Source organism: Cryptococcus neoformans (genome assembly GCF_000091045.1).
Source record: "Cryptococcus neoformans var. neoformans JEC21 chromosome 4 sequence".
NCBI classification, from domain to species: domain Eukaryota; kingdom Fungi; phylum Basidiomycota; class Tremellomycetes; order Tremellales; family Cryptococcaceae; genus Cryptococcus; species Cryptococcus deneoformans.
This window is the reverse complement of record NC_006686.1, coordinates 1,475,075-1,487,500: the sequence shown is the minus strand read 5'-3', so window position 1 is coordinate 1,487,500 and position 12,426 is coordinate 1,475,075. Positions and strand designations below refer to the sequence as shown.

General features: G+C 50.0%; 5 protein-coding genes, 1 non-coding gene and 1 pseudogene across 6 annotated transcripts in view; 3 read left to right on the top strand and 4 right to left on the bottom strand.

The window, feature by feature from the left end:
* The window catches only part of CND05470, a 3,323-nt pseudogene extending 1,193 nt beyond the window's left edge, over nucleotides 1-2,130 (top strand).
* Nucleotides 1-2,727, bottom strand: part of CND05460 (hypothetical protein) — a 4,063-nt gene extending 1,336 nt beyond the window's left edge. Inside the window, exons 1-2 of the mRNA XM_024657095.1 lie at nucleotides 2,194-2,727; nucleotides 1-2,143 (exon numbers count right to left, since the gene is read on the bottom strand). The exon at nucleotides 1-2,143 is cut by the window's left edge and continues 177 nt beyond it. Coding sequence (XP_024512789.1) covers nucleotides 1-2,143; nucleotides 2,194-2,664 — 2,614 coding nt within the window. The 5' untranslated portion in view covers nucleotides 2,665-2,727. The remainder of the gene's footprint in view (nucleotides 2,144-2,193) is intronic.
* Nucleotides 2,728-4,679: 1,952 nt separating this feature from the next.
* On the bottom strand, nucleotides 4,680-6,693 carry CND05450 (conserved hypothetical protein). The gene is made up of 7 exons (XM_570541.2): nucleotides 6,452-6,693; nucleotides 6,183-6,405; nucleotides 5,629-6,131; nucleotides 5,448-5,574; nucleotides 5,025-5,395; nucleotides 4,851-4,972; nucleotides 4,680-4,794 (listed from the first exon to the last, which is right to left on the bottom strand). The coding sequence occupies exons 1-7, from the start codon at nucleotides 6,662-6,664 to the stop codon at nucleotides 4,782-4,784; spliced, it is 1,572 nt and encodes a 523-aa protein (XP_570541.1). The 5' UTR covers nucleotides 6,665-6,693; the 3' UTR covers nucleotides 4,680-4,781.
* A 132-nt stretch (nucleotides 6,694-6,825) lies between these two features.
* CND05440 (conserved hypothetical protein) lies at nucleotides 6,826-8,791 on the top strand. Its single transcript, XM_024657094.1, has 3 exons — nucleotides 6,826-6,914; nucleotides 6,969-7,627; nucleotides 7,674-8,791. The coding sequence occupies exons 1-3, from the start codon at nucleotides 6,864-6,866 to the stop codon at nucleotides 8,737-8,739; spliced, it is 1,776 nt and encodes a 591-aa protein (XP_024512760.1). The 5' UTR covers nucleotides 6,826-6,863; the 3' UTR covers nucleotides 8,740-8,791.
* Nucleotides 8,719-10,295, bottom strand: CND05430 (hypothetical protein). Its single transcript, XM_570539.2, has 4 exons — nucleotides 9,546-10,295; nucleotides 9,364-9,483; nucleotides 8,984-9,302; nucleotides 8,719-8,929 (listed from the first exon to the last, which is right to left on the bottom strand). Exons 1-4 carry the CDS (start codon nucleotides 10,197-10,199, stop codon nucleotides 8,778-8,780), a joined length of 1,245 nt encoding a protein of 414 aa, XP_570539.1. The 5' UTR covers nucleotides 10,200-10,295; the 3' UTR covers nucleotides 8,719-8,777.
* A 135-nt stretch (nucleotides 10,296-10,430) lies between these two features.
* CND05420 lies at nucleotides 10,431-10,528 on the top strand. Its single transcript has one exon. It is a non-coding gene; the product is annotated as a tRNA-Arg (tRNA).
* Nucleotides 10,529-10,613: 85 nt separating this feature from the next.
* CND05410 (expressed protein) lies at nucleotides 10,614-12,384 on the bottom strand. Its single transcript, XM_570537.2, has 2 exons — nucleotides 12,055-12,384; nucleotides 10,614-12,003 (listed from the first exon to the last, which is right to left on the bottom strand). Exons 1-2 carry the CDS (start codon nucleotides 12,359-12,361, stop codon nucleotides 10,703-10,705), a joined length of 1,608 nt encoding a protein of 535 aa, XP_570537.1. The 5' UTR covers nucleotides 12,362-12,384; the 3' UTR covers nucleotides 10,614-10,702.
* Between the last annotated feature and the right edge of the window lie 42 nt (nucleotides 12,385-12,426).

The window sequence follows — 12,426 nt, the reverse complement described above, 5'->3', positions numbered from 1 at the left end:
TCGTAGGAGGTTTGGGGATTGGGGGTAAAGGCGATTGGGGGTTGTTGGAAATGGTTTCGATGGGGCTCGGCTTCCGCGCTGCTGAGGAATCGGACCGCGTTGGACGACGATTTATGTGAAGAGGAGGGAGAGCAGGCTTTCCGCCTATTTGAGACACATGTTGATGCGAAACAGATTTCGCCAGATCCGTCTGCTCCGTCTGCTCCATCATGGCCAAGGCTGCCTCCAACTTCCGTGTCAAAACATGTGCCGGCACACCGCCTTCGCCATCCCAGTCCGTGTCCCCACCAGGATTACGTCCACGCACTTTAATTTTAGAGAGTGTTTGGGATCTCTCCCGTATTTCACGAACTTCACGCCGTTGTTGCTGGGCAGCAGCAGCGTCTGGATGAATCCTACATAGTGGCAGGTCGTCCTCATCATCACCATTTTTTTCTGTTCCACCAATATCCAGGTCTTCTCTCGCATCAATAACTTCATCTCTCGAAGACTTGTCACTGGAGGCACCAAACATCCTTGAAGTCCTGCTGTTCTTGATGGACATGGCGACGGATGTCGGTTGTGTATCGCTAGACAGTCTTGGGTCTACGGTGAAGGTGGAAATTTCTAGGGCGGCAGGGTAGGAGTTGCTGCTTCTGGAGGAGGATGGTTTCGCGTTTGGGGTTATCTCCTCTGTGGGGTTGGTGAGTTCTCCTGAGGGGTCGATATGATTAGATAATGAAGTTTGTTGCGGTTGTTGTTGATCCGAGTTGGCATCCGCGCCTGAAGAAGGGACACCGGCAGAAGATGGTCTGTGCGCCACAGGAGAGCTCGACCCTTCAGAAACAATTCCAAACATAGGTCCCCAGCCGGAGCTGGCCCCGACGACTGGAGAAGACAAAGACATCGTTTTGGTGGGTATCAGGTCGGTAACGGGGCTGACTTCGCCCGAGCATTCCTTGACAGTACCGTCAGCCGGTGTATTCTCCGGGTCAGACTCGACCGATTCTTCTGATTTCCCCACAATGCCGTCGTCCTTTTTCTCATCCTTCTCACCCTTGGGCCAAATGCCCAATTGCTCATACAGATCAAAGAATGAGGAGCTGGTTGGTGGTGATTTCAAGCTCATGCTAGTCGACCTGGATCTCGGCAAAAGCATAGGTGTTGAGCCACTTCTTTTAATTGGCGAGGTGGATGATGAAGAGTCCGACAGCGGTGTGGCAATGGGTGGGGGCGGTAAAGGAACGTTTGGAGGTGTCCCTAACTCTGTGGGTCCACTAGAAATGGAACGTATCATATAAGGTGGATTAGGGGGTAAAAGAGGTGGACTGGGAGCAGGTAAATCTACGCGTTGGTGAAGCGGCGGTCCTTGAAGATCGTTCTGAGAGTCTTCCTTCTTTTCGACATCAGGCCTCTGGACTAATCCTCTTACAGCATCCTTTTTCTCAGTTCGGTTTACAGGCATCTCATCAATCTCAGGATTGATTTTCCTCGTCGACATTGATCGTAGGTTCGCTAATGATTTGGCTTTGGCTATCTTCGGCCGTGACGGTAAAGAAAGCATATTTTTCAGATCTCTAAGGCTGGGCGAGTTTGATCGCAGCTTAGGACGTAATGGTGAAGGTGGACGTAAGGCAGAGGGGTCGGCAGCAATATCAAGATGAGATTCAAACGGATCGGGGGGGAGAGAAGGATGAGTAAACCCGCGCTCATTCCCCTCCGGAGTTGACTGAGCAAAGAAAGACATTATGTTGTTGCGTTTCAACTCTCCGAGAGGGGCGCGTCGATCGCCGGCGGGAGGAGTATGAGAAACATGATTGTTGCGGCCTGTTGGAAGTGGTGGAAGGGGCTGGTTAGATTGTTGGGGGGATTGCCGCAGAGCCGCCTGCGACTTGGATTTAAAAAGCTTGCGCATACCCTTCTTCCATGAAGAAGACATTGACGACTGTGATGGCTTGACATTCTCCTTGGAGGACTGACGATTGGATGGCGATGTGAGGGGTGGACCAAAGTCATGTAATGGGGAAGGGTAATTACTAGGAGAAGAGTAATAATTGCCTGGATATGTGTGGTTGATCGGTGACTGCAAAGGGGAAGTGATTGACACTGGGGAAGACAATATATATGTAGATGGAGATGACAGCATTGGTGGAGGGGCCTCAAACTAGACTCTTATTAGCCATGGATTGGGTTCAAAGCATATTAGGGACCCACCGAATCATCCACATCCTCTGCCACTTGCACATTCAGCTCATTTCTCTTCCCCAGAGCTATTCCACTAAGCATCCTGAAACTCTTTTGCTTCACCACTCTTTTCATCGGCTCATCCACACCCAAAATCCTCTCCCCGTTGGATGCCTTTTTCCTCACCGTAGGTCCTCTTTCATTGTCTGCAAAGAAAGTGCCTCGCCTCCCCACACTCTTACCGGCGTTATCTATAGTGGGCACCAGTGATGTTTTCCTAGAAGTCTGAGCAGACCAATAGACAGTTGGGGATGAAGACCTGTTCTCCCAGTTCAAGCCCGACGAAGAAGACGCGTCTATCCCCTCCAGCTCATCCCACAGTCCGTCTCGGGCGTACATGCCTGTGGTGGGCGTACCTGGTGGACAGGGATAGTCGGAGAAAAGGTCGGCATCGTTGAGAGGAGGTTGTAGTGAAAGCGGAGAACGTTCAGCAGTGGACATGGGGGTATGTACAGTATATACAAATTGTTTGATGCGAAGAAAGTAGAAAGTAATATGTTGTGGTTCACGCTGGCGAAACTCAAGGGAAACCAGTCGCCAAAACTCGTCCCGCCCCAGAGTGCCACTTCCATTAAAACCCGCCAAACAAACAACCCAGAAACCTTGGACTCGTCCCGCCCTCAGGTACACGCCTTTTTCACACCCTGAAATCCATCATAAATCCAGAATTTTTAGACCGATAAAAAGTAGCTAATCGGTTAATAACGTATGGGCTAGGTGTCACCGCGACGCGCTGTTTGGTTACTCGCTGGCACCTCCGACTTCTTCTTACTCACCCCGGTTGTTTGTTCACTTCTGCCTTCTGCGTCCCGCAATACGTGTAGTATGTAATTTACTAACCGTCGGCCCTTTTCTCTTCCGTCTCTGTCCTCTGCCTTCGTTTTTCCCTTTAGCTTTCAAAATATGCTTTTTGTGGAAGTTTCAAAGATTACAGATCCAAGACCGACAGCAGGCATCATGCATCATGATGGGTTAAAAAGACATCGCTTGTGTACCTACTACCGTGCAAGTAAATAAGGAGTGCGACCGTTGCGCGGCTGGGACGCATACCCATAGACAGACACCGCAAAGTATTATTGAAACGACGGCAGGGCCTGCAGTTCGCGTCGTTACGTATACTCGCTACTGCAGTGTCTCCCACCAGCCGTGACTTACTGCCATTCATCATATAGCACCTACTATGGAACTTTATCATGTCATAATTGTGTTATAATTAATTGTATCTTTCACATAAGGATGTATTTGTGTTTGTTGCTCTATGATGGCTGCATCTATCACTGTAAGAATTGTATGTTACCATTGCGTCATACTGTTTGTTTGTCCACCATTTATCGGTCTTCTTCTTCAGTCGATCGAGGACGCATGCGGTAAATACCGTCTGACTGCGTAGGGGATTCCCCGGAGTACTATTATGATGTATGCACAGGGTTCACTCTTCGTAACAAGGGTTTGCATCATATATGAAACATATCTCTAGCATTAAATTAACCTCGGCAAACAACTGACCCAGATGTTCTCCACCAGAGTGATGATAGATACAGTTCAAATGAGTTCCCTCGTCGCACGGTACTAGTAATAAACAACGAAGTTTTTGTTCCCCTCTTTCATTCAGGATTAGTGCGAACAGCATTACTCATCGTGACCATGCAATCTACCTTCCCATGATTTCTGCTTCTGGACGGCCGACAGACGGAAACTCACAACAACGATCAGTTCAAATGAACGCGCTCTTTGATCTGATGAATAATCGATCGTACTGACCATCGAACGAGCTCCATATTCTGAAAGGGTGTACCACCAAAGTTGTTTTTCCCCGAATTGGATCTGAAGTCACTACGGCTGGACGATAAAAGATTGAGAGAAATAAGTACCACACCGGTGGAGCTCAGGAAGAAGATCGGCAACTCCTCCGTCTTTAGTACGAAAGCCGGAAGGAAGGAGCATTGCACATCGTATCATTATCATTCTTGGGGATGACATCGATGCGCACTATGATAAGAATTTCAGTCAGTCTTTCAAGAACAACGCACACTGAAGGAGAATGGCAATAACAATTATTTGATTAAGGTTAGGCTTTCTCATCCGGTCTCGTCTTAACGTGGGCGAGACAATCTTTGAAATGTGTCCTGGTTTTACTTTAAATCCTTATACTATGAGTCAAGGCAATGGTGATCCCCGAAAATATAGTAAGGTCTTATCACATTGCCTCACGTCTTACGAGCACATCGCCAACCAAATTTTGGTTTGGCTGACTTCAAAGGCAGTGGTTACCCAGTGGAGCTAAAAGCGTAACTTCTCTAGAAACTGGATGGATGGTGTGTCAGCTCCTTCGAGAGCACCGATGGAAATCTGGTCTAAGCAGTGATGGGATTCTTATGGGTGTGTATAATCCGATGTTTCTGGGCGCATGTTCACTACATTTGCGGCATTGCGCAGGCGATATTCGCCTTGGGTGGGCAGTTGAATCTAAAATATGCATATGCAGATGACATATAATAAGTATGTTACAGCATGCCAGGGTTTCAGTCTGCGATCTGTGGGTCGTTCTTCATCGAGTTTTAATTCCTCCAACTACGAACAAGGGTCAGCATTGAGAAAGGCAATCCGACGTCTACTGGCGAACTAACATCTTCACGGTCTTATCTCTGCCACCACTGACGACCTTGTCTGCAACAAAGTCCACACAGTACACTTCGTCAGTATGGCCGGGAAGGTCGACGCGGATCTTGTAAGTTTTGAGGTTCCACAACTACCACGGTGGATTAGTAGATTCTTACTACGTACGAATTAAACTTTCTTACTTTGAGCGTTGTGTCCTTGCTTGCACTAACCAACATCCTCGAGTCCGCCGACCAAGCAACCCTGTATACCGCTGCCACATGTCCTCTAAGACTTGCAATAAACTTCCCTGTCCTTCCTTCCCAAAGTTTGACGGCATTATCAAAACCTGCACTGGCAATCATTCGGCCGTCAGGAGAGAATGCAACATGATTAACTTGTTTTTGATGACCTGTCAGCCGAGCGAGAGGTTTCTTGGGTGTGGAAGTGGATGAGAAGGACGAGGAAGCCTGGTCAGGCCAAAGGTAAAGGGTGTGGTCGTCAGAACCAGTAATGAGAGTCTCGGGCTGGTTGGTGATAACGGATTTGTACCGCTCCTCCGCCCGTTTCTTGACTATCGAAGATGTCAGCAGACGAAGCAAGTGAAACTATCAGGTTGTGCCTACCTTCTTCGTCATTGGTAGGGGTCTTGCCAGTGTGATCGAATGGACCAGTCCTCAGGACAAAATCTGTGCTGAGTGCCATAGTATTAACCCAATGGGCATGTTCTGAGAGTGTCCTAATAAGCTTGCCCTGTAATTCTGTCAGTTCCTTGTTTCTTTATGTCTACAATAAGTGATGGCTCACATCAACGCCGCTCCAAACCTTGACAGTTCTGTCACTGCTTCCTGTGTATATGACATTTTCACCTCCCCATCTTAAGCAGTTGACACTAGCGGCATGGCCGGTAAGTACAAACTCCAACTTTCTGGTAGACGTATTCCAAACTCGAACAGTGCCATCTTTTGAAGCAGATGCAATACGTGGCCCAGATGAGCTCTTAGGGACGAGATGGAGAGGCTCGAAAGCCAGCGCAGTAACCCATTTGGTATGGCCCAAAAGGGGCGCACCATAAGGTTGGCCGGTGGCTGGATTCCAGAGCCTGACTTGTCCGTCATGTCCACCTGTAGCAAGGATCTTCTCCCGAGAATCCCATTCCACACACAGAACCCAACCCTTGTGGCCCGAGAGAGTCCACTTGGGGGTCTCAGTCTCCATGTCCCACACTCGACAGTTGGCGTCCCCCGAACCTGTGGCAGCATACCGACCAGTAGGAGACTGAGCACAGCAAAGGATTGGCGATGAATGGCCTGCAGTGGCTGTCAGTTTCAGTACTATATAGATGCAGAGAGCTCGCGCACCAGTCAATGTAGCACTGCACCTCCCAACACTTCTAACCCTAAAAACCGCTTGCGGCTCACACCATAGTTCAAACACGTCTTCCGGAGAGAAAGTACTTTTTTTAGCTTCAAGAGCATCGGATTGAATAGAGTTATTGATTTGCACTCGAGCAGATGCCGGAGTCGTTGAAGTTGAAGGTTCTTTAGGAACGAGATGAAAAGCGTACGGCAGAGGATCCTCATCCTGTGTTAGAGTCAGCGGCTGTGCAACGAATGAATCGGACACTGACCTCTCCCCTAAGTTTGTTTACAAGCATCTGTAAAGCATCCCTGGCGGTATCAGCAGGCAAGTTAATCGCAGGACCAAGACTGGATCCATCTTCTGCCGATTTGAACTGGACCACAATTGAGGGGACGTCTTTCGCCGGTTCTTCGACCTTGGGCATTTGGGACTGCGAATAGGCCGACTTCTGCCGTTTTGGCGGGGGGAGTTGAGTTGCCATGGTGGAAGGTTGTGGATGTTTTTTTTTAGTATGAGTTCAGTTTGTGACTTTGCGGACTTGGAAATCTGAAATTCTGGGAGAAAGTGCAATATTTGGTTGCCCAACAATTCCCTGCGCCGGTTATTTGTTTTGGGTGTAAATATCCAATCCACATCTCTATCCAACAATTTCCGGCCCAAATTCACCTGCATACACCATCATGGAGGGCAAGAACGAGGACATGCACACCCCAAGAGGTCCGGAGGATGCTGTGCGTACGCCTTCAGCTGTATAGTGACAAGCAGGGCTGACAACTATGACCTAGTCCAATATCGCCGACGAATATCCCTCGCCAGAGCGACAGCAACAAGGCGACATGCTCGGACATGACATCCATCACCATCTAGATATGCGCCACGAGCGGGATACAAGGGATACACACAGTCCTGGCCAGACAGATATGCAGACGGAGCTTGCAAAACAGGTGGCAGCTCAAGCAATAGAAGCGGCTGTTGCTCATGTACAGGCTAATGCGGACAGACAAGAAGCAGAAGAAACAGAGACCTGCCGACAAGGTTCGAACGGTAATGAGAGGGACATCCACATGCGGGAAGAACCCCACATGTCAAATTCGCAACACCACCCTCGTCAACCGGTATTTCCGCCTTCTCGACAACCATTCACTGCCCTGTCGCCGACCGGCGTTGCGACTTCCATTGCTGGTCCATCGACGCTGCGTCGTTCACCCCTGCCTGATACATTTCCTCGGCCATCCGCTCCTCTTTCAGCCAATGACCAAATTGCTATTCTTCGGGAATCATATGCCCGCAATCCCAACCCGGATAGGAAAGAGCTTGAAAGGCTGGCGGCCAGGACGGGCAGACCCTGGAACAAGGTCAGAGAATATTTCCGGCAACGAAGAAACAAATTGAGGGGCTTGGAACAACTAGAGAAGATGGAGGAACCTGGGAGAGCTTCGGGATGGTGAGTCATATTTCCTGACAATTAGAACAACACCAACTTTCCACAGGTTACAAATAACATACCGTTCTGCCCCGGTTACCTCTCAAGTTCCCCAACTAACCCTCTACAATTCGTATCGTCATCGATTTGACCCATACTCCTCATCTACTCCTTTATTAGGTGGACAAGACCTCATACAATTAGCCTGCGCTACCTTCCCAGGCTGCGAAATGGCCAGAGATGATGGAGAATATGTTCTGAAAGGGTTGAAGGAGAAGGACAAAGAGAGAGAAGACGCACTCGGAGACAACGAAGCCCAGGGAAGGAAAGATAGGGAAGTCGACCCCGAAGAGTGGGAAAGAGGGATGGAAGGACTAGTCGAGCCTCTGCGAGCAGGCAGTTGGTTGTTGAGCTCTTTTCAGAGCCAGCCAGGAACAAACGGGTCAAATATCACCCAGACGGACCTTTACACTTCTTATGCTGCAAGGTTTTCCTCCTTGCTCACGGGAGTGTCCGGGACGAGCAACGGTAATGCCCATCTGAATGGTCACCATGGCCTTTCAGACGAGGAGGCTGAGTTGCGTAATCACGCCGAGTCACTCAAAGCCTTTGAAGACGCTGGTTTAGGTGACACACAGGGAGAAGAAGACCAACCACCCACTGTCGAAGAATCAGATCAGAATGAACCTTCTCCCGCGTCCTTCCCTGCTGAGCCAAACCCATTGCCACAAGCACCACGGGAAAGCAGGTTACTTACGCCGGTTGAACTGATCAACCTCACTCGCATGACTTTCCCCGCATGCGAACCGTGTGTTGATGCTTCAGGACGCTTTGTTATCAAAGGTTTGGAACGAAGAGAGGGGTTGGAGCCGGGAAGGAAGAGCAGAGAGGGGGAAATGTTTCCCTTTGCACTGATGTCCGAAAAGCAGCCTGGGGAGGAGTTTGTCAAGGTCATGAAACGCAAGCTAGCAAGTCTTCATCCTGAAGGAACCGAACGTAGAAGCGCCGGAGAATCAAAGAGGAAGCGGGAAGATGTGTTGACAGAAGAGGACAAGGAGCTTATCGAAGGTTTAAAGAGGTTCAGAGGTAGTAAATTAGGGGAACAAGTTAGGGACGTTTGTGTATCCCAATAAGCTGCATTATACTGGGTCTTTGTAATTCTATGTAATACTTATGTTTGACGAGGGCCATACCCGCTGCTCTTCACATGTGAGTATTTCCCTGTTGTACCTGTACTTCCTCCTCTTCGAGCCGCAGATGAGGCGGTAGCACTTTCGGGTCTTGGAGGAGCCACTGAGGGCTTAGTAACACTGGTGCCAACTCCTGGATGACGCGTGAATACCGTTGCACCTACGTCTCTCAGAGAGAAACACTCACCTCTTCCTCTAGTCAACCCGCTTCCTCCTCTAGCCAATCCGCTTCCTCCTCTAGCCAATCCACTTTCTCCTCTTGCCAATCCGCTTCCTCCTCTAGCCAACTTGCTTCCTCTAGCCAACCCGCTTCCCCTTACTGTACCTCTACCCCTCGTTCCCCCACCTCTCGTTCGGAGTTCACTTTGAGCCCTCTCTCTTTCTGCAGATTTCCTCGCTTGCTCTTCTGCTTCTCGAGCAGCTTCAGCAGCGGCTTGAGCTTCCTCAAGGGCCTTAGCAGCGGCGGCTGCACGAGCTTGTTCTTCAGCTGCTATCGCTGCTGCATCCTGTCACACAAGAGACTCTGTCAGCATCCCTAGACAAGCGTTGACGAGAAGGACGACGTACATCTGAGCTACCAGTCCAGCGAGGATTGAGCAATAACCGCTGGGTATGCTCGGCCTGGCCGAGAATCGCTGTATATTCATCCAGCAGCAAGGAAGTTTGTTGTACTCTTTCAGCAAGCCTCTGCTCGCCTTCTGTCAGATATTGTACTTGAGAATCAAGGAAAATTAAGATGCAGAATTTACCTCATTGTGTCCCTTGACGCCTTCCAAAGATCCGATAAATCCTTCAAACACTTCGTTGAATTTTCTCAGCTCATACAGGCTCTCGCGAAGTTTCTTCTCCCCGTCAGAATCACGCTGTCTGGAATGTTCATGTGGTCGAACCCGTTCTTCGTCCTCTTCTTCTCCGTCTTCTTCTCTTTCGTAATCTTCATTCGATATGGTCACATCATCCCTGCCTTCGATAGCTGAGGTTCTTTTGTCACCTTCCTCTTCCATGACCGACTGCCGGTCATCATCTTCATACGCTTGACGAGATGGCGCAAACAGAGAAAACCTTGGTTTACCCATAAAAATTGTTCCCGTATCCCCTTGGATGTCATTAGAAATGGCAGTGGGTGGTATGTTCTCCCTCGTTGAAGTCGATCCTAATGTGGCACTACTCTCAGTTCCCGCTCCACCGATAGCCCCGATATGTCCGGACTCCTGCGCATACAGTGATTTTATCTGAGATTGACTATGCTGAGCAAGCTGTCGAGGCGGCGGCAAAGGGCTCAATCCATCTGGCCCATCAGAAGCGATTGAAAGATCGGCAAGGGAAAGTGAGGCGTCGCCATTGTTGTCTTCGTCCACAGAGTAATTAGAGCGGGAGAGAGTGGGGAGGAGTGGCGAATCCATTATCCTTCGGCTGTTTGACTGTAGTAAGGTGATGGTTGGATCGATAATGACAAGACTGTCCAAGATGCAATGAAAAAGGAAAGTGACAGTTGACAGTTACAAGAACACAGAAATAGTCAATTGCTTTACGTATCGCGTCGCGCTTTTGTTGACATCTACAAGTTTCAGCACCGTTCAGGATAAGTTATTTGTTTATGTATGGAAACGGAAATGAGTTCCGGCATTATTTAAGCCGGCGTGGCCAAATGGTTACGGCGTCCGCTTCCTATTAAATGATTTTAAAATCAGCCGGTAGCGGGAGATTGTGGGTTCGATCCCCACCGTTGGTTTTTTTTTTTTCTCTCTTCAGAGAGAAGAAGATGCATTTATTTTTCGTGCATGCCGCGACCACCACGCATGCAATGAGGGGTCGCGTTTACTAAATTATGCATGGAACACAATGAATGTCCGCCAGGTCTTTTGGTCCGATGCAAATGATGCTACATAATATATTGTACATAAGGCTACTGCATCTCAATATCTCCCAGACCCATTCCATTCACCTTCATGCCAGTTATTGTTTCAGCTCCAGTCTCATAAATAGCAGCTGGAGCCTCGGCCGCGGTACTTGTCACCTTTGGAGACGACCCTGCGTCTATTGCCATCGTCTCCTCTCTCACAGCGTTCGACTCAACCTGAGTCCGTGGACTCAGACTGTGGCCATCTGATACCGAGGTAAGTGTCGGACCATGGCTTGACAACCTTAACAGCACCTTTCTCGCGTCCTGATTAGTCTCGCTGCCCTGCACAGGCAGGGATTCGGGCAATGAAGTTTGGCCCATTCGCGGCACAGGCTCGCCTTCTCCAGAACAGACAACCCTTCGCCCCGTGGGCAACGCCCGCCTCCCATACTTTTCCGCACCTCTCGGCCCAGAGTTCCACGTTCTCCGCAGAAAAGCTTCGGGATAAGCTTCTTCCCCATGCTTACCTTTTGCCTTGGCTAACAACGCATCATCTGGTCCGCGGACAGCCGGGCCATACAACACGGGTTCGCCGTGCCGCATCTGTGCCACGGGAGGGCGAAGGGAGGTGAGGCGGTCACGCAGTGGAGGAGGAAGATAGGGAGAAGAAAGCTGCTGCACAAGTGAAGAGAGGATACCATCTGGCCGGGGATTGATAGGTACGAGTTTAGGAGGAAGGATATCCGAATGTGAAGGCACAATCGGCGACGCTCTGATAGGAGGAATAGAAGTTGAAAGAGTGTCCTTGGGTGAAAATGCGTCAACGGGTGTGATAGTACGGCGTAGGAGCTCGGCAGCTTGCCGCCGTAGATCGTTCTGACGAAGAGAAATAGAGGGGTCGGAAGCCACCGCAGAATATGTGGAGATGAGGCTCGGAAGTGATGTGGTGGAATTTGGAACGGACGGCGGAGGAGACTGGTGAGGAGGAGATAACGGATGGGCTTGAGATAATTGGGAGGATGCATACGGAATGGCGCGACGGTACCGCTCGGCGATCGACTGGGGGGCAGCGGATAATTCTGGGACGGGCGGAAGAGAAGCAGAGAGTTGACGTGTCGGCTGCGCAGTAACGTCGTCCCCATCAGGCAATGAAGGCAGCCAGGATAAGTCTGGTGATTGTGGGCGCATGTCCAGCAGATCCGGCTTAACGTCTATCTGTTCCTGTTCTGATTTGACGCTTCCGCCATCGTCCATGACATCGTCCTCGTCATCTTCAAGCTCTTCGTCGTGCTCTACATCTGACTCAGGTACGAGCCGCAACTGCGCGATTCCTTCTTCAACTGATAATCCCTCCTGTACATATTCTAAGATGACTGTCGTCAACACATAGGACAGAGCAATTGACAGATACTCACCATCTAGGCCGCTCAAAGGTCCTTTATCGAACACAACCTCCCCTTGCTCGTCGGCCCATTCAGACAGCTCACCAACTCTGACACCAAGTGCTTCGAGGGCCTCTGCCACATCGAGGGCAGCGACCTTGCTCCTTCCTGCGAGATTTGCGCGCTCTACACAGGTGGCAGCCACGAGACGCAGGTAGTGTGCCATGGCTGTGGACAGGGTGATGCTTGCTGCCCTGGAGGTGGACGCGAAGCCTGCAGCGGCGAGGGCATGGAGCGCTGCCAAATGAAGGACGGCATCTGGTGCAGGGGGATGGGCCATAGCTGGATGAAGACGGAGACTCGCCGCAATGCATCCAGGATGTATAACAAGCCCATTGTGTATGG

What these genes read in the sequence shown, in the direction of transcription:
- CND05430 (XM_570539.2), bottom strand. Translation starts at nt 10,199, where the DNA reads ATGGATTCGCCACTCCTCCCCACTCTCTCCCGCTCTAATTACTCTGTG. An exon ending in GCGTCAAGGGACACAATGAG is followed by an intron (nt 9,484 to 9,545) that starts GTAAATTCTGCA and finishes GAAGGCGAGCAG; the next exon opens with AGGCTTGCTGAAAGAGTACA. An exon ending in CGGGTTGACTAGAGGAAGAG is followed by an intron (nt 8,930 to 8,983) that starts GTGAGTGTTTCT and finishes CGCGTCATCCAG; the next exon opens with GAGTTGGCACCAGTGTTACT.
- CND05410 (XM_570537.2), bottom strand. Translation starts at nt 12,361, where the DNA reads ATGGCCCATCCCCCTGCACCAGATGCCGTCCTTCATTTGGCAGCGCTC. An exon ending in ACCTTTGAGCGGCCTAGATG is followed by an intron (nt 12,004 to 12,054) that starts GTGAGTATCTGT and finishes CAGTCATCTTAG; the next exon opens with AATATGTACAGGAGGGATTA.
- CND05440 (XM_024657094.1), top strand. Translation starts at nt 6,864, where the DNA reads ATGGAGGGCAAGAACGAGGACATGCACACCCCAAGAGGTCCGGAGGAT. An exon ending in CAAGAGGTCCGGAGGATGCT is followed by an intron (nt 6,915 to 6,968) that starts GTGCGTACGCCT and finishes ACTATGACCTAG; the next exon opens with TCCAATATCGCCGACGAATA. An exon ending in CCTGGGAGAGCTTCGGGATG is followed by an intron (nt 7,628 to 7,673) that starts GTGAGTCATATT and finishes AACTTTCCACAG; the next exon opens with GTTACAAATAACATACCGTT.
- CND05450 (XM_570541.2), bottom strand. Translation starts at nt 6,664, where the DNA reads ATGGCAACTCAACTCCCCCCGCCAAAACGGCAGAAGTCGGCCTATTCG. An exon ending in TAAACAAACTTAGGGGAGAG is followed by an intron (nt 6,406 to 6,451) that starts GTCAGTGTCCGA and finishes ACTCTAACACAG; the next exon opens with GATGAGGATCCTCTGCCGTA. An exon ending in GCAAGGACACAACGCTCAAA is followed by an intron (nt 4,973 to 5,024) that starts GTAAGAAAGTTT and finishes CCACCGTGGTAG; the next exon opens with TTGTGGAACCTCAAAACTTA.